This window comes from Rhinatrema bivittatum, chromosome 1, assembly GCF_901001135.1.
Source record: "Rhinatrema bivittatum chromosome 1, aRhiBiv1.1, whole genome shotgun sequence".
Taxonomy (NCBI): Eukaryota; Metazoa; Chordata; class Amphibia; order Gymnophiona; family Rhinatrematidae; genus Rhinatrema; species Rhinatrema bivittatum.
In genome coordinates, this window is record NC_042615.1 from 526,019,315 (window position 1) to 526,044,201 (window position 24,887).

General features: G+C 48.5%; 1 protein-coding gene across 4 annotated transcripts in view; it reads left to right on the forward strand.

Moving 5' to 3' along the window:
• Positions 1-24,887, forward strand: part of SMARCA2 (SWI/SNF related, matrix associated, actin dependent regulator of chromatin, subfamily a, member 2) — a 604,786-nt gene that overhangs the window by 135,365 nt on the left and 444,534 nt on the right. For all 4 annotated transcript variants that reach the window (XM_029613254.1, XM_029613271.1, XM_029613280.1 and 1 more), the window contains exons 7-8: positions 17,415-17,541; positions 19,552-19,725. In XM_029613254.1, the coding sequence (XP_029469114.1) occupies positions 17,415-17,541; positions 19,552-19,725 (301 nt within the window). The remainder of the gene's footprint in view (positions 1-17,414; positions 17,542-19,551; positions 19,726-24,887) is intronic.

The window sequence follows — 24,887 nt, forward strand, 5'->3', positions numbered from 1 at the left end:
CCATTTTTGGCGGGAACGGCAGCCATTTTACATTCTGAGCGCCCTGAGGCGCAGGCCACGAGGGGGAACGGATCCCTGGAGGCCACGAGGGAGAACGGATCCCTGGAGGACTCTACCAGCGGGGGTGTTCCCCCGATTTTGGTGCAGGAACCAAGCACCCAGAGCCAGGGAGCAGGAACCACGCCGCCCCCGAAGCGCACCCGAGCAGGCCGGGGTTCTCTCCGGAGTTTATCCTGCTCATGCATACCGCTTATCTGCAGGGGCTGGAAGCACCTGTGGGACCCCCCCCTCCTAAGATCCCTCGGATGTCGCCCTCGACGCCGGCCCCCCCCCCCCCCCCGACCCTCCGGGAGTGGGGGCCTCCCGCCTTCCTACCCGGGTCCAATCCACGCCCGCGGCAGTGGGGGTGGTGCCAGACCCAGCGGGACATGGACTTGACCTCCCGGACGGGGGACAAGGGGACAGCACGCAGGAGGGGGATGATCCGCGTACCCTACGCCTCTTCCAGAGGGAAGAGCTGGACGACCTCATCCCGCAGATCATCCAAGAATTAGATTTGGACCCGCCACCAGACCCGCCTGCCCCAGTAGCTCCCGCTGTCATCACTTCTTCAAGGAAGGGAGATCCTGTCCTGGTGGCACTCCGGCCGAGGGCTCGGGCTTTTCCCATTCATGACTCGTTTTTACAACTTCTCACCAGGGAATGGGACACCCTGGAGGCCTCCCTGAAGAGCAGCCGGGCTATGGAAAAGCTGTACCCGCTCCCCGAAGATTTCTGGACCTCATCAAGGTCCCAAAGGTGGACTCCGCAGTGTCGGCGGTCACGAAGAGGACGACTATCCCAGTGACGGGAGGTGCGGCGTTGCGGGACACACAGGATCGTAAGTTGGAAGTTTTCCTTAAGCGGGTTTTCGAGGTCTTACTCCTCACGTCTCAGAACCTGCCGTCCGATGAGGCTGCCCAGGCAGATCGGCTAGAAGCCGCAGTGGCGTATGGGGCGGACGCCTCGTACGACCTTTTTCGGGTCCTTGCAAGATCCATGGTTTTGGTAGTGGCAGCACGACGACTACTGTGGCTACGCAATTGGGCGGCTGATACGTCCTCTATGTCGAGTCTGGGCTCTCTTCCCTTCAGGGGCAAGTTCCTCTTCGGGGAGGATTTGGACCAGATCATCAAGTCCCTGGGGGAGAACGCTGTTCATCGGCTGCCGGAGGATAGATTTCGACCATCCAGAGCATTTTCTTCTTCTCGGACCAGAGCCAGAGCGCAACGGCGCTACAGGGGATACAGACAGGCGGGCTCACGGTCATCCGCCCCCAGGTCTCAGCCCTGGTCGCGCTCCTTTCGCGGGCGTCGGCCCGCACGCACTACTCCCGGAACCGGGAACCCCTATACCAAGTCTTCACAATGATGCCAGTCTCGCCCACTCCCCTGTCCCCAGGATTGGGGACCGACTAACGTATTTCTACGCGGAGTGGGCACGGATCACCTCGGACCAGTGGGTCCTGCATACCATAAAACACGGCTACGCATTGGAATTTGTCTGCCCCCCGCAGGGAAGGTTCATCTTTTCCCCCTGTGGCTCGGACCTCAAGAGAGGAGCGGTGCTGCTGACTCTGGACAGACTCCGGGAGATAGGCGCTATTGCACCCGTGCCCTTCGGAGAGGTGGGCTCGGGCCACTATTCCATCTATTTCGTCATACCAAAGAAGGACGGTTCCTTCCGGCCTATCCTAGACCTCAAGGAAGTCAACAAATCCCTTCGAGTCGTTTGGTTCCGCATGGAAACGCTCCGGTCAGTGATTGCGGCGGTGCATCGGGGGGAGTTCCTCTCCTCCCTGGACTTAACGGAGGCCTACCTGCACATTCCCATCCGCCCGGACCACCACCGTTTCCTTCGTTTCAAAATTCTGGACCAGCATTTTCAGTTCACGGCTCTCCCGTTCGGATTGGCGACGGCGCCGCGCACCTTCACCAAGATCATGGTAGTCGTGGCGGCAGCTCTCCGGAAGGAGGGCATCCTGGTTCATCCTTATCTGGACGATTGGCTCCTCCGGGCGAAGTCATTCGATCATGGACGCTCAGCGGTGACTCGAGTAGTACGGTTTCTACATTCCCTGGGATGGGTAGTGAACTTCTCAAAGAGCTCCCTCATGCCCTTGCAACGCTTGGGTTTTTTTGGGGGCGACCTTCGACACCCTACTGGGCAAAGTTTTTCTGCGCCAGGACAAAGCTCAATCCTTGCGGGATCACACACGACGGTTCTCTGCGTTACCAGAGCCCACCTCCTGGGACTACCTGCAACTCCTGGGAGTGATGGGGTCCACCATCGACCTTGTACCTTGGGCTTTCGCGCACATCAGGACCTTACAGTGGGCGCTCCTCTCCCGTTGGAAACCAGTATCGCAGGACTACCAGATGATTCTCCCGCTCCCGCAGAATGCCAGGGACAGTCTGGGCTGGTGGTTGGATCCGCCGAACCTGGCCCGTGGCGTGTCCCTCGATCTGCCAAATTGGGTGGTGGTGACCACCGATGCCAGTCTGCACCCCAGTCTAGCAGGCTGGGGTGCAGTCTGCGATCGAAGCGCCACGCAGGGGACGTGGTCCACGGTGGAAGCGAAGTGGTCAATCAACCATCTGGAAACCAGAGCGGTCCGGCTAGCTCTGCGACATTTCCTCCCGCTTCTTCGGAACCGGGAAGTCAGAATCCTATCGGACAACGCTACCACCGTGGCCTACATCAACCGACAAGGAGGCACGCGCAGCCCGCAGGTCGCGCTCGAGGCGGCGCTGCTGATGCAATGGGCGGAGCATCATCTCGTCCGGCTAGCGGCCTCGCACATCGCCGGTGTGGACAACGTCCAGGCGGACTTCCTCAGTCGTCAACTGCTGGACCCCGGAGAGTGGTCTCTCTCCGACAAAGCGATGCAACTTCTAGTCCATCGGTGGGGGGCCCCCCACTTGGATCTGATGGCGTCCGCTCTCAACGCCAAGGCTCCACGCTTCTTCAGTCGCTGGAGAGAGCGCGGCGCGGAGGGAGTGGATGCCCTGGTCCTCCCGTGGCCGCCACATCTTCTGCTCTACGCTTTTCCACCATGGCCCCTGGTGGGCAGGATGCTCCGCAGAATAGAAAGCCATCAGGGGACCGTGGTTTTCGTCGCCCCGGAATGGCCCAGGCGACCCTGGTTTGCGGACCTGCTACAGCTGGTGATCGACGGGCCAATCAGGCTGGGGCACCTCCCCCAGCTCCTACATCAGGGCCCGGTATTTTTCGAGCAGGCAGAACTCTTCTGTCTTGCGGCCTGGCTTTTGTGAGGCGCCGCCTCCGGCGTCGGGGCTACCCGGAGGCGGTAGTATCCATGCTATTGCGGGCACGAAAGACATCGACGTCGGCGGCCTATGTTCGAGCTGTGGTGTACCAGCCAGGCCACGAGACCCGCTAAGGCTTCTGTACCTCAGATCCTTCAGTTTCTACAGGCGGGGGTGGAAAAAGGGCTCACCTATAATTCACTACGGGTTCAGGTGGCCGCCCTTGGTTCGCTGTTGAGCGATGGGGGCTCTCTTCTACAGTATCCTGACATTGCTCGTTTTCTCAAGGGTGTCAAGCATATGCGTCCTCCGTTACGGGACCCTTGTCCCTCCTGGAGTCTTAACCTTGTGCTTCGCTCCCTGTCGGGACCACCGTTCGAGCCGCTGCGCAGCGCAACGATAAAGGATCTCACTCTCAAGACTGTATTTCTTGTGGCCATCTGTTCCGCTCGACGCATCTCGGAGCTGCAGGTTCTGTCGTGTAGAGAGCCCTATCTCCGTTTCTCCGACTCTGGAGTTTCGCTTCGCACCGTTCCCTCCTTCCTTCCGAAGGTGGTTTCTGCATTCCATGTGAACCAGACGGTGGAGTTGCCGTCCTTCTCTTCCTCAGAGCCGAAGTCTCTCCGTCTCTTGAATGTCAAGCGCACTCTGTGCCTCTATCTGGAGGCTACAAATGAGTTCCGGACCTCTGACCATCTCTTCGTACTCTGGGACGGTCCTAAGAAGGGGTCTCAGGCCTCGAAGACTACCATTGCCAGATGGCTGAAGGCCGGCATTGCTGCTTCCTACATTGGGTCGGGTCGGACTCCCCCACCCGGAATCATAGCGCATTCTACACGTTCTCAGGCGGCTTCCTGGGCGGAGGTTCGCTCGGTATCCTCGCAGGAAATTTGTAGGGCAGCCACCTGGAAATCGTTACACACGTTCTCGAGGCACTATCGTCTGCACCTCGCCTCTTCAGTCTCTGGACACTTTGGCGAGCAGGTTCTCCGAGCAGGCCTCGCAGGACCCCACCCGATTTAGGGAAGCTTGGGTACATCCCACTGTCTGGACTGATCCAGGTACGTACAGGGAAAAGAAAATTATTACTTACCTGCTAATGTTCGTTCCTGTAGTACCATGGATCAGTCCAGACGCCCACCGCGTTTGGGTTCTTGATCCTGCTCAGCTCTGCGCTACTTCTTGCTCGCAGTGTTCTGTGTCTTCACAGTCGTTTCTTTTCGCTGTTTTTCACAGCTCCCTACAAGTTGGTAGGATGTTTGCAGTTACTTGTTGCGGTTACAATTGTTTTCATTATCTGTTTCCACAAACTTGATCCTTCGGGGGTTTCTACTCTGGCTTTGATATACTCGATACTGAACTCCTGCAGAGGGGGTAGTAGTATATATGGATATGCCCCCTCAAAGCTTGTGCTGACTCCATCTGCTGGATTGGGGACATAACCCACTGTCTGGACTGATCCATGGTACTACAGGAACGAAAATTAGCAGGTAAGTAATAATTTTCTTACGTGTGCGCAGCTGCGCGCATCTTATAACATCCGGGGGTCAACGGGCGCAAGGGGATGCAGAATAGTGCCGAGCCCTTGGGGAGCCCTGCTGGCTTTCTCCGTTTCCTCCAAGTCCGCTCTGAAATCGGAGCAGCCTCAGGAGGGAACTTTTCTTCCGCCCCCCCTCCCCCAGCCCTACCTAAAACCCCCCCCCCCCCCAACCTTTATTTTATAAGTTGCGCCTGCCTCTGGGCAGGCATAGGTTGCGTGTGCCAGCCTATCCTGTCCGCGATCCCGGGCACAGTGGCAAATGGCCGCTGTGCCTGGAGGCTCCAGCCCCGGGACTTACACGCGTCCCAAGGCTTTACGTGTGCCGCCAGGCCTTTTGAAAATAGGCCCAGCGCATGTAACCCCTTGAAAATCTGCCCCATTATACCAGGCCCTAGAACACCAATAACCAGGCTGTTATAGATGCCAACAAAATACTTCACCTAGGTCACATATGCAGAACACCCTTACCAAATACAGAATAAAGAGATCAGAAAGTATAAACAGAAATGTGCTGAGAACTGAATTGGAACCCATAACAAGCCAGACTCTACGTGCAGAACAACAAAGGAAAAACAGAAACGTCACCATTCTTCATAAAAACATTAAATAATAAAATCAAGAAATATAAAACAATTGTAATATTAAAATCATATTCATAAAAATAATACATATTTCAAACAGTTAATGAATAGAATATACAAAATTTCCCAAACTCCAATAAAATATTTCAGATCGTCTGAATACAAAATCTAATAATTAAAAAAAAGTTCTATTCTCCCCCCCCCCAAAAAAAAAAAAATTATATTTCAAAAGAGCAGAATTATCAAATTACACCCAATAATTTAAAACTAAGGATGAAAAAAAATCTCCTGCTCTCCATACCTGTTATCTTCTGATTTCCAGTCACCCTGAGATTGTCGTGGATTGGGGGAGGTAAGGACGAACACATTTTCTTTTCTCTCACACATGCACAATAACACATTCATTCTCTCACACACTCCCTCTCTCTAACATACACAGGCTCCCTCTTCCTCACAGATACATTATGTGTGTGTATGCCTGTGAGATCCTATATGTGACACATGGGCTCTCACAGGCACTCACACAGATACATTCAAAGACGCACAGGCTGTCACACTTACACACACAGGCTCTCAGACACACACACTCTTTCAGTCACTCACACACATGGGCTAGTGTCCTCAGGCCGTGGTGGGATGAGCTCCATCACAGCCCCGCAGACCTCTTGATGTCTTTGCACCGTGGTGGGATGAGCTCCACCACGGCCCACTGACCTTCCTGATTGAGGGGGAGAGTGGAAACTGTGTGTGCACACAGGCCTCTCCGGTGGCCGACTGTGGCTTGAGCACTGGCAGCTTGCAGCCTCTTTCCTTCTTCAGCTGCCGCCGGGTTGCCGCCTCCCCTGGGTGTGCCGCCTCATGGAAATGCACGGTATGCACACCCAGTCACTCTGGGCCTGGTTCCCAGATTATGATCAGAACTGCAAAACCTACCCATAGAGAGGCCAACATTCAGTAGGCCATTTAGAAGGTAAGTTATCTGGCTAATTTGTCCTTATATTCAACGGGATAAATGTTTCACTGAATATACTTGCTTAAAGTTATCTGGTTATATGTAGCAGGTACCTTGAAAACCTAACCGGGTATGTTTGAATATAGCTGGTTAGGTTTTCAAGCTATTTATTTATTTATATATTCATTTTTATATACTTGTGTAGCAGGATAACTTCCTACTTAACCAGGTATCTTCACAGATATGATGGTTAATTAGCTTTTAGTGTCACCAAAAAAAGAATAAAATCTAAAATCCCCCAGCCCGATTGTAAGCCTTTCCCTCTCCCCCATACATAAATGGCCCTGTCAGGCCCAGCAGCCCCAAAACAAGAGCAATCCCTTCTCTCCCTTCCGCCGCAACATTTACCAGTTTCATTCAAAAAGTTGTCATTGATAACCCCGGCCTTCATTCTCCCCCTACCCTGGTCACAACAGAAACTCACCCCTCTCCCACTTCAGACTCCCCTATCCTCCTTCCCCTACCCAATGGCTAAAACAGATCCCTTGCCAGGAGCGAGGGTCTTATTCACCCGTTCCTGGTGGCTCCACTGCTGCTTCTGATAGGAGCAGTTAACGCTTTCGGCGCTGGAATCGCCGGGTGCAGGTAAGTAGTAAGACCCTCATTCCCTGCAGGGGTTCTGTTTTGGTCATCAGGAGGGGGGAGGAGGAGGTGGGAGGATAGGGGAGTCCAGGGTGGGGTAGGGGTGAGACAGTTTCTGTTGTGACCGGGGTAGGAGGGGAATGAAGGCTAGGGGTATTGATGGCAAATTTTTTGAATGAAACTGTGAAAGGTTGCGGGGCGGGGGAGTCCGGGGTGGGGTAGGGGTGAGACAGTTTCTGTTGTGACCGAGGTAGGAGGGGAATGAAGGCTAGGGGTATTGATGGCAATCTTTTGAATGAAACTGTGAAAGGTTGTGGGGCGGGGGAGAGGACAAGCAGTGATCTGGGGGAAATTGATATTGAGAGCATCCTATAAAAAGAAAGAAAAAGAGAAAATTAGGACAGCTTTATTAATCAGGATAGCCTCATTGGAAAAATTCCATAAGCAGACTGTCACGGTCACTGCTCAATCAATTTTCAAACATTAGTTATGAGTTGCAATTAATTGACATTGACAGCATCACACACCAATCGGAAGTAGTACATCAGGAATATTTTGAAGGGGGCAATAAAGCTGGCAAGTTGCTGACATGTAAACTGAAAAGTTGGCCTTTCAAAATTCCCTGCAAAGTGCCTTCCCTTCTATGATGGCTTAAGGCTATACATGCATGCTTTGAAATCTCTATATCAGCTTGCATCGGGTGTACTTGCCCTCTTGCCTGACAGTGGAAGTGTATTCTGAATTATTAATATACTCAAAATTTCAGTACCACATCCGCTATCCCACTGAAATTGAAAACCTTTCATTCTGTAGTTGAGAACACTGCACCCATGAGCATAATGTAATTCTTCATCCCTGAATTATGTGCTCTTTGCATCTTTGAGCCAGCAGCTCTTAATCGGAGATCAACAATAAATCTAACTTTGAGAAAAGAGTTTGAGAGGACGGCTACAGGATTTATTTATTTATTTATTTATTTTTAATTTTTATATACCGGAATTCCTGTATGCAATACAAATCAATCCGGTTTACAAGTAACGAAAGGTTGCCCTGGTCTGGGAGGTTAGACTGGGGTTTTTTACATAGAACATTGAACAATAACTTTATCAGTTTGTACAATAACTTTATCAGGATTTATCAGTTTGTACTTTCACAACTGTATCAAAAGCCATATTGTGAGCCACCAATTACAAAAAAGTTCTATAAAAATAATTTCTCCCTTCCATACAAAAAATTATCAAAGCACCATAAGTGGATTTATAAATTTCTCGTATCTTGAGCAAATATCTATAATATCTGTTTCCTTTAATGGAACTCTTTTTGGTAGACCAGTAATGTCTCTTTATTTACTTTTCAGTCAGAATAAAAACTTGGTTGACCTAATTCTATTTTATTGTTTAATTTTTATGTTATTGAGAAAACACACAATAAATTGACTAAACAATTGCCACTTAGAATTTGTGTGTTCCAAATAATACTGTGTGTTTTTCACAACTTAACACTCAACACACTGGGGGTAATTTTCAAAGGAGTTACGTGCATAAATGTAACTACTATTGTAGCAATTTTCAAAAGCCATTTACTCATGTAAAGTGCACTTATGCGAGTAAATCCTATGGACGATTCAATGGCATATATTGTAGCAATTTTCAAAAGCCCACTTACTCGAGTAAAGTGCATTTATATGCGTAAAACCCAGATTTACGCATGTAAATGCTTTTTAAAATCTGGCCCACTATGTATATGCAAGGTCAGCTTTAAACTGCTCCCCCTACCCAAGCGAAATAGGCCCTCCGCCCGGGCTTAAAATGCTGATAGCCCAGGCGGAACACAGCAGGAGAGCTGGAGTCAGCGGCACCGCCATGCTCTCTTCTTACCGCCCTCCGGAAGAGGAAGTGGTGAGCAGCAGGTGCGTGTGCAGGAAGAAGAGACCATGCTAGTGTGGGCAGCATCGGCGTGAAGGATGAGCAGCGCAGCTCGGAGTAAAATGAGGTACAACGTCAACCCCCACGGCCGATGGGACTCCTTTCTCCGCGAGGGCTGAAAACGAAGGAGGTTGCTGCTGCGTTTAGGTTTGGGAGGAGGCTGCTGTTGCCGCTAGTTCGGGGGAGGGGGTGAGAGTGAGTGAATGAGCAATCATATGTGTTTCAGATCCTGTGTGTGTGTGTGAGTGAGATAGCATGTATATGAATGATTGAGACCCTGTATATGTGAAAAAGAGTATGTGTGTGAGAGAGAGCATGAATGTAACTGTATGATTGAAAACACGTGTGTGTAAGTTTGTGATTGATTTACCGTGGGCCCTCATTTGCATTTTGTGTTTTTCTGAATCGCGCGCCCAGGAGAATGGCCTGGGCACACGCCGGGAGAGTGGGCGCTCTGCCGCGGGTTTTTCTGTATCGGCCCGATTAGAAGCAGTCCTAAGGACGTGTTGAGGTTGGGGAGGAAAATAATGCACCGAGATGACATTTTCAAACCTGTGCACGTTATTTCTGAGGGAAAAAGCAGGTGCAAATCTCTGTGGGTGCTTTTTTTAGGGGCAATAATCAAAGCAAAAGTATTATGCAAAGCTCATGATCAAAAATTACCCGTGGGACTTTGCCTCGTGTGAGCAGTTTGATTATTGCCCTCTAGATGTATGCTTCTAGGTAGTAAATACAACAGTGTGCAGTTTGTGAAAGGTTTCTGTTTATATCTAACCCCCCTCAACACCGGTACTCCTCTGGCTTACTTCAAGAACCTCTATCTTAAGTTCACACTTGGTGTGTTCAAAACCTTTATGCTGATTAACCACGGTGTTGTAATCCCTCTCCTGATGACACTTTTGTATTCCTTAATTCTTGTTTTTATTTTCCCATGTAGCACAAATTGCACAGGCACCAGATTGAGGGTAATTGTGAAAGCCATTTCCTCCTGTAAATAGTCATGTTTGTGCATAAATTGGCTGTCTGAAATCCCCTGGCCCTCAGTGTGGCTGTTTCTGTATTGTGCAACAATGTGTGTGCTTGTAACTGAACTGAGACAAGGTGGAATTCCTCTCCCTTGGTATATTGGATAGTCTAACTTGTCCGATAGCAACATTTTCTCCAGTGTGGCCACCAGTGATGTTTTTCGGCAGCCGCAACTCTTCCTTCATTGGGGTTTCGCCACTGTAGGGGGCTGTTATGTAACATCACACACAAGTTAGCAGGCAAATATACGCCTAAGCTAGATCAATCTTCAAAGTAGATTTGTATGCATAACTGTGTGCTTTAAAAAAAAAAAAAATCTCATCAATCAACCCACACAAGTTACACCTGTCAAAACATCTGTGAAAATGTACACGTTTTTTCAAATCCAAAAGTATGCATCTTAAATCTAAACCCCTTCCCCAACTCTGTCCGCAGGTCTGCCTCTACTCACTCTTGGTAAACGTCTGTAGGAACATGACACATGTGCGTAAATTCATCAGCATGTTCGGCGGGCAAGTTTGTAAAAGGCCTTTTCCCCGGACAAGCAGAATGGTAGTCTTCACATATAGGTGACATCCTCAGGATGGAGCCCTATCACTGAACACCCCTTCAGTCTCTTTTTTTTCCACGTAGCAGTTGCCTCGTGGTTCTCAGGAGCTCTGTGAGAATTCCTCACAACATTTTTCCTCTCAAAACTTTTCTTAAAAATTTCAAAACTTTTTCCCCGTCCCGGGGTTCCCCATCGACCTCCACTTGCGCTGGTAAGTTTTTACCTTGTTCTTTGTGGTCGGTTCCCGATTGTGCTCTTATCTGTGCCAGACGACCACTGACCCATGTGCCTTGCTTATTTTTTCAAAAAACGGCGACTGGTTTTCGGAAGTGCCCAGAGTGTCCGAGGACTATGTCCATTATGGACCCTCACGACGTTTGCTCTTATGCTTCCCATGACATCCAACTGTGCACCTGTTGCGCCCAAATGACTCCAAAAGGCCGCCGAGCCCGCTTAGAAAAAATGGAACACCTGTTTAGATCTAAGCGCTTGTCCCCGCCTACTCCGGCCAAGAGTGCACAGAGTAGGAAGCCGTCTTCGTCATCGACTCCATCTCCATCGACTTCTCAGCATCGGGACGCTGGGGAAAGGCCGTCACCGGCATCATCACGTTCTAAGGCCTCAACATCATCATCCTCTGTGCCGGAGAAGGATCTGGCCGAGCACCGAGAAAAACACAGTCATCAACACAGACTGGATTCATCTTCGGGAGTGGGCACCGACAAACCATCAACATCGTTGGAACCCACTGACCAAGAAGTCCCGGGGAGAGGAGCCTCCATCCTCTTCTGGACCCAGGACACTAAGGCATTCCCCACCTGCAACGGTGCCGGGAGCCGAGACTTCACAGATTCCTGTGGACCCTCCGGCAATGCCTATTGAGTCTCCAACCCCGGCAGCTGTCCTACCAACACCAGCTTTCCGGGAGGAATTGGACCGGATGGTCCAAGAGGCAGTCCTACAAGTGCTTCTAGGATTTCAATCGCCATCGGCACCGATTCCCATGCCGAAGCCTGACCCGGTGCCTACGATGTTGGCTCCACTCCTCGAAAGGCTAGACACCCTTATCGGTGCACTTCCATTGGTGCCCGCTCCTTCCGGACCGCCGATGCCTCCAAGACCATCGATTCCTCCACTGGCATCGACCCCGATTCCTCTGTCATCGGACAATGAAGATCGAGATCCATCGATGCTGGATCCGATTACGGGGCCATTGGATATATTTCCAGCCCGACGATCATCGAAAACACCAATGCTATCTGTTCCTCCACCAGCCTCTGTGCCACCTCCGCCAATTTCGGTGCCTCCACAGATTCCATTGGTGCCACCCCCTGATCCGGCTGGATTCGGGATTCTCCCTCCATTGGAAGGACCGCAGGGTGGAGAAGACCAACCATACGATCCCTGGGGTGATGATTCCTCTGACTCTCAGGATTCTGAGGACATCCTATCAGAGCCTTCACTTCCAGAAGAAAGATGCCACTTTCCTCCAGAGGATCTCTCGTTTACCTGCTTTATAAAGGAAATGTCTGAAACCATCCCTTTTAAGCTGCAAACTTAAGATGCCAGGCACAGAATGCTGGAAGTTCTGCAATTTGTGGATGCCCCCAAAGAAGTGATGGCAATTCTAGTCCACGAACTTCTGCTTGACCTGTTACATCGTACCTGGGAACACCCAGGTACAGTTCCACCGGTGAACAGGAAAACTGATGCTACCTACCTTGTTCAATCAGCTCCAGGATTCCAGAAGAGCCAGCTCCCTCACCACTCCATAGTGGTCGAATCCGCTCAGAAGAAGGCTAAGAGGTCCTGGCCTCATTCTTCTGCCCCTCCTGGTAAAGAGCAGAAGTCCTTGGACGCCTTCAGCCGCAAGGTATTCCAGGGTTCTATGTTGATGGCACGTATAGCAGCCTATCAACTATACATGACACAATACTCTAGAAATCTCTGGAAACAAGTTCAGGATTACTCTGAATCCCTGCCGGAGGAGTTTCAAGAGGGATTGAATTCCATTCTCCAAAAGGGCCTTGATGCTGGAAAACACAAGGTCAGAGCAGCCTCTGACATCTTCGAGACTGCCTCCAGGGTGTCAGCAGCAGGTATAAGCTCCAGACGCTGGGCATGGCTGAAATCTTCAGATTTACATCAAAAAGTCCAGGACAGGTTAGCAGACCTTCCATGCACAGGGGACAATTTGTTTGGCGACAAAATACAGGAAGCGGTGGCACAACTCAAAGACCACCACGAGACATTGCCCCAACTATCCACTGTTCCCTCGGACTTCTCGTCTACCACCCAAAGGCCATTTAGACGGGAACCCAGGAGGCTAACCTATAAAACCCGTAGGTATTACCCTCCTCCATCCTGGACTGTGCTGGCGAGGCTGACCTCAAAGAGGTCAGCCTCGCCAGCACAGGCCTCCAAAATCCCAACCAGCTCCTCAGACTGGTCCTGCATCGGGGTTTTGACTCCCTTCTAGAGAGTTGCAGTCAATCCTCACCTCAGACAACAATTCCTGTGGGAGGCCGCTTGTGCCACTTTGCCAACATATGGCACACAATCACAATGGACCAATGGGTCCTTTCTATGGTTGCCCACGGTTACCATCTAAACTTCCTTACGCTATCACCAGACTCTTACACCACGTCCGGTGTGGAGTTTAAACAACCATACTCCACTTCTCGAGGCAGAACTCTCAACCCTCCTGCAGTCCAATGCCGTGGAACCAGTTCCTCGACTGCAGTGAGGAAAATGGTTCTACTCTTGATATTTTCTGATTCCAAAAAAGTCAGGCGGCATACATCCTAAACTGGACCTTCGCGCCCTAAACAAATATCTATGCAAAGAAAAGTTCAGAATGGTAATTTTGGGCACCATGCTCCTTCTTCTGCAAAAGGGAGATTGGCTCTGCTCTCTAGATCTTCAGGAGGCTATTGCCCATATAGCCATATCCCCTCCTCATCGAAAATACCTCAGATTCATAGTCTGTCAGAGGCATTTCCAGTACCGAGTGCTACCGTTCGGCCTAGCGTCAGCACCCTGTGTGTTTACAAAATGCCTGGCAGTAGTAGCGGCTTAACTAAGGCAGCACAGTATCCAAGTCTATCCGTACCTAGACGATTGGCTTCTCAGGGGTCCATCCAAGGACGAGGTGCTTCAATCCCTCCATCTTACCATACAACTGCTACGTCCTTGGGGTTTCTCATCAATTATCCCAAGTCACATCTAACTCTGTCATGCACCCTCTCGTTCATCGGAGCAGATCTAAACACCATTCAAGCCAGGGCGTTCCTCCCAAAGGACCGAGCACGCACACTGTCAACCTTGGCCACAGCAGTACAGACTCGCCGAACCACCACAGCTCGCCACCTGCTAACCTTGCTAGATCACATGGCATCCACGGTTTACATTACCCCAATGGCTCAACTAGCTATGAGAGTAACACAATGGACTTTAAAATCCCAGTGGTCCCAATCAAACCAAGATCTATCACACATTGTCCACGTCACCAACCAGCTTAGACTCATTAGCTTGGTGGATACAAGAGTCCAATCTTCAAATAGGACTACCCTTTCAACCCCCGGATCCTCAGATTACACTAACCACAGATGCCTCCAACCTGGGTTGGGGAGCCCACATCCACAATCTTCAAACCCAGGGAACCTGAACCAGGGAAGAAACAAAGCACCAGATAAATTTTCTGGAGCTCAGGGCGGTAAGGTATGCCCTATTTGCATTTCAGGATTGCCTATCCAACAAAGAAGTCCTAATTCAAATGGAAAACCAGGTAGTGATGTGGTATCTCAACAAACAAGGGGGCACAGGCTCTTACCTGCTATGCCAGGCCCAGATCTGTGCCAGGAGGCGGCACAGATCTGGGCCTGGGCTCTCTCCCATTCCACGCTGCTGAGAGCAACCTACCTGGTAGGCATGGACAATGAGTTGGCGGACAACCTCAGCCGGGACTTTTCATCCCCACGAATGGTCCCTAGATCCCACTGTAGCGAACTGAATTTTCCAACAGTGGGGCCGCCCGAACATAGACCTCTTCGTGGCAATACACAACCGCAAAGTAGACCAATTCTACTCTCTACAACACAGCCACAAGACACCTCCAAGGGATGCCTTCACCCACTTGTGGACAAAGGGTCTTCTATATGCATACCCTCCACTTCCACTCATCAGCAAGACTCTCGTGAAGTTGCGACAAGACTGGGGCACAATGATCCTCATAGCCCTCACTGGTCGCGGCAGGTTTAGTTTCCCATCCTACGCGACCTCTCAGTCAAGCAACCAATTCGCCTGGGCACAGATCCAACTCTAATAACGCAGAACAACGGACTGTTGCATCACCTGAGCCTCCAATCCCTGTCTCTTGACAGCATGGATGTTGAAAGGCTGATACTAAAACACAAACGACGGAGCAAAGAATTGCACTCCAAATATTCAATCATCAACATCCAAGGAGATGCAAACAAAGTAATTCAGTCCCATACTTTAAAGAAGCTCATGAAAGAAATAATCTTTAATTTTTCATTCGAAGCGGCAACTCCATTGCTCAAAACAACACAGGGGACCCTTTTGAGAACTGTGGTGTTTTGAGCAATGGAGTTGCCGCTTCAAATGAAAAATTAAAGATTATTTCCTTCATGAGCTTCTTTAAAGTTTGGGACTGAATTACTTTGTTTGCATCTCCTTGGATGTTGATGAAAGGTTGTTATTGCAATCCCTTAACCTTTCTGACTACGTGTCCCAGGTCCTCGTAGCTTCACGAAAGCCTTCTATTAGGAAATCTTATTGTTCCAAATGGAAAAGATTCTCCTTGTGGTGCACGACACAGGAAATAGACCGCTTTTCCTGCTCCACAACAAGGTTCTTGGACTACCTCTGGTACCTCTCGGAGTCTGGCCTAAAAACTTCCTCCATCCAAGTGCATGTCAGTGCCATTGTTGCTTACCACAAAGGTATAGGTGATGCCCTGAGCTCGGCACAACCCCTTGTAGGGCGCTTTATGAGAGGTTTGCTATAACTGAAGCCTCCACTACGTCCTCCAGTTCTGGCATGGGACCTCAATGTTGTGCTAGCACAGGTCATTCGTCCTCCGTTTGAGCCCCTGCACTCCTGCGAGCTACATCATCTCACTTAGAAAGTGCTCTTTCTACTTGCTTTGACATCGTCTCACAGAGTCAGTGAGCTACAGGCACTGGTAACATACCCACCTTATACCAAATTTCTCCATGATCGTGTGGTATTCCGCACTCCCCCTAAATTTCTACCAAAGGTAGTGTCTGATTTCCACTTGAATCAGTCCATAACACTTCCTACCTTTTTTCCAAAACCTCACTCACACCCAGGTAAGCGGACCCTGCATTCCTTGGACTGTAAACGTGCGCTCGCCTTTTATTTGGACTGCACTACAGCCCATAGGAAGTCCACCCAGCTTTTTGTCTCCTTTGATAAAACCAAATTGGGAGTTCCAGTGGGCAAGCAGACCCTATCCACCTGGCTGGCGGACTGAAACTTTGACAAAAGTGTTCCTTGATAGGGCTCCATCCTGATGATGTCACCCATATGTGAGGACTAACATCCTACTGTCCTGGGAGAACACCTGTTACAGGTAAGCAACTCTGCTTTTTCTATGCCTAAAGCAGTATTTTACCCCACAAGTCCCTTTTGAAAATTATTCTCCCAATGACTGCTGTTTCTGTGGCTCTGTCCAGCTGTCTGTGAGTCTGAGCCACAGAGAACCATAAAAATGGCAGTCCGTTGTGTTGGCTTATATCTTAAAAACTGTCTAAAGATGAACAGAGGTACTTTGACCTCAAAGATTGATCAGAGGGCAAATCCTCTTTACAGGTTTATGATGAAAACATTTTAAAAGTAGAGTAGTGTTTCTCTCTGCTGGGTTTTTATATTGATTGTCCACAAATCTTGCTGTGAACAGGTTCCATCCAGAAAATCTTTAGTAGTCTGATTTATAGAGGGAAGGAAGAGATTTAAAAAAGTAAAACTGTGATGACAGAAAAGATGAGGTGATTTTAGTTGATCTATTAAAGCAGCAGTGTTACCAACCTAGTTTGCATTTGAATGAGACTATACAGTGATCTTTTCCATCTCTAACTAAGTAATCCAACCAACTCTTTCCTATCTATGTTTTTCAGACTTGGGGGAAAACTTTGAAGAAAACATTCTGGGGGGGGCCTAGTTATTTCTGATTTTTACCAGTTTATACCAGAGTGCCTCCCTTTATATTATAGAACAGTAAATAGTAAGGAAAACAAGAGATGAATGGGTAATGCAGATACACTCTACAGAAACTGAGAAATAAACATGGCAGCTGTAGACTTTAGTAGGAAAGACTAGGAAAATAAATGCTTTAAAATTGAAAAGAGGAAATAAATACAAGAAATAACTTTTGGGGAGGAGTGAAGATCTAATTTATTGCATTTGCTTCTAGTTCTAAACTAATGTAACAGCCTCACTTAACTTGCATATTCTATTCCATTTCATGAATTCAGTTAGACAGACCCTTTTAGAAAGGTATTGATATGCCACCTTGAAAGCTTGTGCGTAAATGAGGGCAGAACATGATTAACTTCAAGCCCAGCTTATAAAATGAGCTGAGGGGGATTACAGTGCATATCCTGTTACGTAATTAGAACATGGTTAAAAGGGGATATTTTGATTAATTGAGACTTTCTCTAGGAAATTAATTTTTTTCATTAAATTTCATGGCAGCATTTACTGTATACTGCATTAGACAACCCAGTCCTAAAACTGGTATCTGCCGCCTTCATCGTGGATGATTATATAACTTGTAAACATGAGCTGTTATTTTCTCTCTTACTCTTGTTTTTTTTTTTTTTTTCTTTCTCTCTTTCATCTGTTAGACTTCAGGCTCGTATTGCTCACAGAATCCAGGAACTTGAAAATTTGCCTGGATCTTTGCCCCCAGATCTCCGAACCAAAGCCACGGTGGAATTGAAGGCACTTCGACTGCTGAACTTCCAACGACAGGTGCTCTGCTTTCTCAGAAATGTTAGATGACCGATGGCCATGGGTGGTCATGGTTCATGAATGTTGCACGGTATGACTCTCTTAAAAGATGCTGTTTAAAATGTGGGTAGTGGTGGACCCATAATTTACTGGGGTTGTGCTGTGCACGATTATCACCACTCACTCACATTTTAAACAGCACCTTTTTTTTTTTTTTTTTTTTTTAATTGTCCTAGCTAATTTGCTGATTTTGCTGATGTAACACACATGATTACACCACTTGTGAGTGAATGAAAATATATGTATACCTTTTATTTTCACTGATCATAAGTAGTAGGAGGGGTTTCCAAAAGTGTTTGTTAGTTTATGGATTACTGAAATGTGTAATGAATATTATGTACAGAGATTTGAAAATTCCTTCAGGGCTTACTCAGTAGCAACAAAATGTACTCTGGTTCCTGGTTCGATGGGGGGAGACTGGTTGTAGAGGTACATGGTGAATGCATTTCATCTCTGCGAGTGCTTACTTTGTTGCAGCACTCTCACTCTCCTCCACCTCACACTGCAGTACTATGCCACGTAGGTGCAGTCATCTCTCTTCTCCATTTCCCCCACTCTGATCTTTTCTCCCTTCCACCTTCACCCTTTGACTCTCCTGGATGCAGAAGTAAATATTCATTTTGCCTCACCCTGTCCGAGTTATAGGATGGTGAGTGTATGAGTTCTGCTATATATAGATACTGAAAAATCCCTTGATGGCAGGGTGGACAGAGTTGCTGTACAAAGGCACTCCACACACTGGACTGGTTTTTATAATGGTTTGAATTTATTGAAGTGTTAGAATAATTTCATGTATTTGTACAGAAATGAACTTTCTTTCTGTTGCAGTCATTATTTGTATTCTTGCTGGGTAGCATCTCATCTCTCCTTTCAACTTAGATCTAAGGTGCTGATTGTTTACTCAGAGATCTGAATTGAGCCTTTAGGGCAGAAAAGACTCCTATTTGTGCCCAGGCTACATGGATAGATTCAGAATTGCAATACTGAATGGCCACCATGCCAGAACTCTGGGACTGTATCCTTTGTCCCTCAAGACTATGCACACTGGTACTTCAGGTATGCCAGTGCTTAGATGCTTTCTCCTTACAATTCCCATTTGAGGATCCTGCTGGAAAGTCAGGGAGATGGGAGTGGCAGAGGAATTCAGGCTCTCTGAAAGCACCCTTCCAATTTCTCAGGTATCCTTACCCCCGATGGCTCTTTGAGCCCTCCAGGAGAAGTCTCTTTGGAAATGTTCCAGGATCTTAGTACACCCAACACTGGATTGAAACTCTTGTCATCCTCCGAGTAGGGATGGACAGGATCATACCATTTACAATCACTGATTTCAACTGATGTCACCCCTAGGCATTGACAGTGTCAGTGCCATCCCTCCCTCCCCCCCCCCCCCCCAACCCTCTGGTCCCTTCCCACCCACTGCTGAACCCCCTCCACCTGCACACCAGCAGTGGGAGCCTCCAATTGCACTGAGTTCCAGGGACTAAGCCTGCATACAGGGGGGTGGAGCCTAGCAACAGTACTCGCTACGGTCTGAGGATTGTGTTGCTGAAATGGAGATCTAGGGGGTGAAGGGCAGGTGGCGACGGGACAGGAGGAGGTCTGGGGCAGAATTTATTTTATTTATTTATTTATTTATTTATTTGACGGTTTTTATATACCGTAGTTTGGAGCAAGCCTTGGTGACTTGGAGGAGAGAGGGTGGCAGGAAATCTGTTGCCCTAGGTACAGGCCTGCAAGACCTATGCATGGATTTAGGCACGATCATTTTCTTGGGTTAGGCAACAAGACTTTACGTTCATTTTCACAAATTTTAATCAGAAGGCTCAGAATAGGAAAAAAATGCACAAATCTCATGCCTGCTTCACGCTTCCAATTTTCTGCCCTTTTTTCTTAAACGGACACCTCAGTGGGAAAGTTGACCTGCTTTGCCTTTGTAATAAGCCTCAAGGTCATTCATTTTTCATTTGTTAGCTGCGACAAGAGGTGGTGGCTTGCATGCGGCGTGACACGACATTGGAAACTGCGCTGAACTCTAAAGCTTACAAACGCAGCAAGCGGCAGACCCTTCGGGAGGCCCGCATGACAGAAAAATTGGAAAAGCAACAAAAGATTGAGCAGGAGAGGAAGCGAAGGCAGAAGCACCAGGTATCTTAACCTTCTTTTTTTTTTTTTTCCTAATTTCTTAACCTTCTTCTTGTTTGTCAGGGGAGGGGGGGGAGGACTAATTTTCAAAGTCATTTACATGGAAATTATCTGTGTGAAAATTGCTCCCCTGCAATATAGCTAAAAGTGCGTGGTTTCCCAACGTACACATTTGAGCCATGGGCATGTTGAAGATGGAGGAGGAAAAGCACATGTGTAGATTCATTTTCAACTGCACATATGGTCTTTTTTTTTTGCAAAATTCTATCTGCACGAAAAGCCGGTTTATTAAATAAAATTGCCATTGCCAAAGGTTTCCAGGCACTTTGCACCTGCGACCAAACTTTAAAGCAAAAGTTCATGCATGCTTTCGCTTCAAAAGTTAATGTAGAGTCCTTGGGTTAAAAGGAAAATTGGTTTTTACCTGCTAATTTTCGTTTCTTTAGTAGCACAGATCAGTCCAGATTCCTGGGTTTTGCCTCCCTTCTAGCAGATGGAGACAGAGAAAGTTTCGCAGACACTGCCACAAAACCTAGTTTGTCACCTGCAATCCTTCAGTATTGAAAAGTACCCAAGCCAAGATAGCAACCATAACAATAACAATTACAAAATCATACTCCCTGAACGAACAGTGGGAAGTGGAAACTTAGAACAGATAATCTCACCGACAGTAAAAACATGTAGAACTAACAAAACCTATGCCATTGTTCAGAATAATTATAATGAGATACTGAGCGGACTCTCCAAAATTCTCTTTCTAAACTAGGGCGGGACTCTGGACTGATCTGTGGTATTACAGGAATGAAGAATTAGCAGGTAAGAACCAATATTCCTTTCCCTGTATGTACTCAGATCAGACCAGACTGTGGGATGTATCAAAGCTTCCCTAAATGGGGTGGGACTGTGAGAGTCCCACTTGAAGCACACTTTCGCTAAAGCCCGTGGGCTCAGAATCCTGAATATCCAAACAATAATGTCTAGCCAAAGTGTGCAAAGACTTCCAAGTAGCCGCCCTACAAATCTCTTGTGGCGACACTTGCTGACATTCGGCCCAGGACGCTGCCTGGGACGAGTAGGATAAGCCCTTTCTTCGCCCCACTCCATAGCACAAAAAAGGTGATCCGACAACCTGAAGCTGTTAGTAACTTTAAGATATCGCAACAATGCGCGCTTGACATCCAAAAGCTGTAACTCTTTCGCATGAGGTGCTGTAGCCTCCAGGTTTGGGCAAGCTGGGAGCAGGACTGATTGATTTAAATGAAAAGACGAAATCACCTTCGGCAGAAAGGCTGGAACAGTCTGCAGGGAGACCTTCAAATACGAAATTCTCAGAAAGGCTCCCTACATGACAAGGCTTGAAGCTCCGAGATTCGTCTGACGGAAAAAATTGTAACCAAGAAAACTTCCTTCAAAATGAGATCTTTTATAGTAGACTTCCTAATAGGATCACATGGGGCTGCACACATGCCTTCAAGGACCAAGTTAAGACTCCAGGAAGGACACAGCTTCTAAACTGAAGGGCGCAAATGCTTCATCCCCCCACAGCACATTTGGATGTGCAGCCAGAGCCACTCCGTGTACCTTGCGTTGAAGACAACCTAATGCCATCAGTTGAACTCTGATGGAGTTAAAGGAGAAACCCTTCACCAAACCTCTTTGCAAGAAGGAAAAATATGTGCAATGGAAGCTTGCATAGGAGCATCTTCAGAGAAACCTTTCTTACTTAAGCATTCCTCTCAAAAGCCAAACCATGAGACAAAAGCGAGCTGCTTGATCTGAAAATATGGGATCTTGGTGCAGAAGCTTTGGCAGAAGAGCAGGTCCCAAGGGGCCATCCACCACTAGATTGAGATCTGCAAACCAAGATTGCTGAGGCCTCTCAGTAGCCACCAGTATTATGTCTCCCGGGTGAAGCCCCACACACCTCAAAATCTTGCCCACCAGCAGCCACGGCGGAAACACATATAGCTACAAAACGCTCACCATCATTCATAAAGCGCTGCATAATCCTAATATGCAGTGGTTCAGTGACTCCCTACTATTTCGCACCACCACAAGACCAACCAGAAATAAGTACCTAGCAACACTACGCATTCCATCACCCAAACTCTCTAACCTCTCCACCACCAAAAATCGTGCACTTTCCATTGCAGGGCCCGCTATATGGAATTCCATGCCTATAGAACCACGCCAAGAACTCTGTCCTAAAAAATTTAAACGGAACCTAAAGACCTGGCTATTTAAACAGGCATACACCTGAACATGCCCTCTAACCTTCCTCACAAGTCTTCTTCCTAACCACCACCTCGCAAGGCATCTCTTTTGTCACCCTCTACCTCCCTCCCCCTCCATTCTCCTCTACACTTTTCTCCACCTTCACACCCTCCCTCCCCCCCCTTAAATCCCTTATGTTACCGGATTCCCCTCTAAACTCGCTTGCCCATCAATCCCGTCCCTCCATCTCCCTGACCTTACTCTTTCTCCCCACCCCCATCCCTTTTTATTTAAACACCCATGTTTCCATTTCCACTGCATTTACTAAAACCTATTTTCACTGTAAATTCTTAATCCTTCACGCTTAAACCTCCCCCTTCTCCCTGACCCCCTCTCATCGCCCCACCCCTCCACACTTCATTATGAAAATATCCGGATTCCACTTACATTTTAGAGACTAAAAACGTACATTGTATAGACCAAAACCCTATTTACCCTGTAAACTCTCCCTGTAAATATTCTTACATTGTATATACTATTCTCACAGGACAAGCAGGATGGTAATCCTCACATATGGGTGACATCACAGGATGGAGCCCAATCACGGAAAACTTCTTTCAAAGTTTCCAGAACTTTGACTGGCCCCTACTGGGCATGCCCAGCATGGCACTAACCCTGCAGCCAGCAGGGGTCCCCCTTCAGTCTTCTTTTTCCCGCACAGCAGTAGCCTCGCGGTAAAGGAGCTCTGCACAGATTCCTGACAGGAATTTTCCTCACGGAATTACTAAAAGTTAATTTTCCCCACAGGGGTCCCTCCTTTAACTTTTTTCAGACCGCGGTACTCCGGTAAGGTTTTACCCATTTTTCGTCTATTACCGGCGAGTTTGACTCTCGAGGCATACTGGCCATCGACCGTACTGCGGCTCGATTTTTTGCCATGGCGTTGGGGTTCCGTCGGTGCCCCGACTGTACTCGCACCATGTCTATCACAGACCCTCATAAAGTCTGTGTAATGTGTCTAGGATGCGAGCATGATGTCTTGACCTGCACCAAATGTGCCCTAATGACACCAAAAGGTCGCAAGGCCAGAATGGAGAAGATGGAGCTTCTCTTCCATGCTCAAACCCTGACTCCGTCCATTGCATCGATGTCGTCAGAGCCGGCATAGTCAACTTAGCACCAGCATCGATCACCTGCTGGTGACCGCCCGGCATCGACGACTTCTCGGCCTTCGTCACCCTCTACTCCCCCTCAGGACCGAGTGGATCGTAGAGACAGACATCGCCATCGACAACGTAAGTCTCAGACCATCAAGGGAGCGAAATCATCGACCTTGCCATCGTCCGAGCCGCTGTCGAAGAAACCCCGTCCAGAAAAGGCACCGACCGTTTCTGTGACTGGGTCACCGAGGCAACCCTCACCAGACAGGGGATCGGGAGCCGCGACTCCACCTTTAATGGTGGTCCCTCCGGCTATGCCTCTGCCTCCTTCTGTTCCGGAGCCGGGGCTGCTTGCTCCAGGTCTCTGAGAAGAACTGGACCGGATGGTTCAGGAGGCCATCAACAAGGCGATGCAACGACTCCAGGTTCCTCCGGCACCAGTACGGATTGTGGAACCAATCACCGACCTGATTCCGGCAGCATTGGCACCGCTGCTCTCCAGGATGGAAGCGCTCATTGCCGCTTTTCCACCAATGGATCCCGGGTCTCCGATGGCTCCGGTGCCCTCCCCGCTTACATTGTCATCGAGAGGAGAAACACCATTTTGCATCCCTCCATTGGGAGTTCTGCCTCGGCCATCAATGCCGATACGTCCCTCACCACCTGTCCAACCATCAGTGCTGATACGTCCGGCGCCACCGAGCCATCCCTTGATGCCTGTGCCTGTGCCTGTGCCTTCGGTGCCTCCGATAATTCCTTCGGAGCCTAGACCGGGACCTTCAGGTATCCCACCACCCTGTCCCCCTCTAGTTCCTAGAGGGACAGGTGCTGATCCTTATGATACCTGGACTGATGATTCCTCACCAGACACCGATGATTTACCTTCACCACCTTCACCCACTGAAAGTAGGAAGCGTTCTCTCCAGAGGACCTCTCCTTTATAAACTTTGTGAAGGAAATGTCTGAATTGGTTCCCTTCCAATTGCAGACTGAACAGGATGATAGGCACCAGATGATGGAGTTGCTCCAATTCCTGGATGCTCCCAAAGTAATAACCTCTATACCTATCCACCAGGTTCTTCTGGATCTCCTGAAGAAGAACTGGGAACATCCTGGCTCCATTCCTCCAGTCCACAGGAAAGCTGACACTACCTATTTGGTACAGTCAGCTTCAGGTTTTCATAAATCACAACTGGATCACCACTCTGTAGTGGTGGAGTCTGCACAGAAGAGAGCAAAGAGGTCAAAGCCTCATTTTTCTGTTCCTCTTGGCAAGGAACAGAAGTTCCTAGATGCCATTGGTCGCCGAGTCTTCCAAGGGTCAATGCTCATCTCCCGGATTGCCGCCTATCAGCTATATATAACTCCATATAACAGGGTCATTTTTAAGTAGATACAAGACTTGTTGGACTCCCTGCCTCAGCAATTTCAAGAACAGCTCCAAACCCTAGTGAACAAGGGTTTTGAGGCAGGCAAGCATGAGATCAGAACAACTTATGACATCTTTGATACTTCTACTAGAGTATCTGCAGCTGCTATTTCGGCGAGAAGGTGGGCCTGGCTCAAGTCTTCTGACCTTTGCCCTGAAGTACAAGACAGGTTATCCAACCTGCCTTGTGTCGGAGATAATCTGGCGAACAGATTCAACGGACGGTAGCGGAACTAAAGGACCATCATGAGACCCTAAGACAGCTCTCTCTGATGCCTTCCGACTATTCTTCTAAACAGCCCTTCAGGAAGGACTCTAAAAAGTCCTTCTTCTGCCCGAAGAAGTCCTACCCGCCACCAACC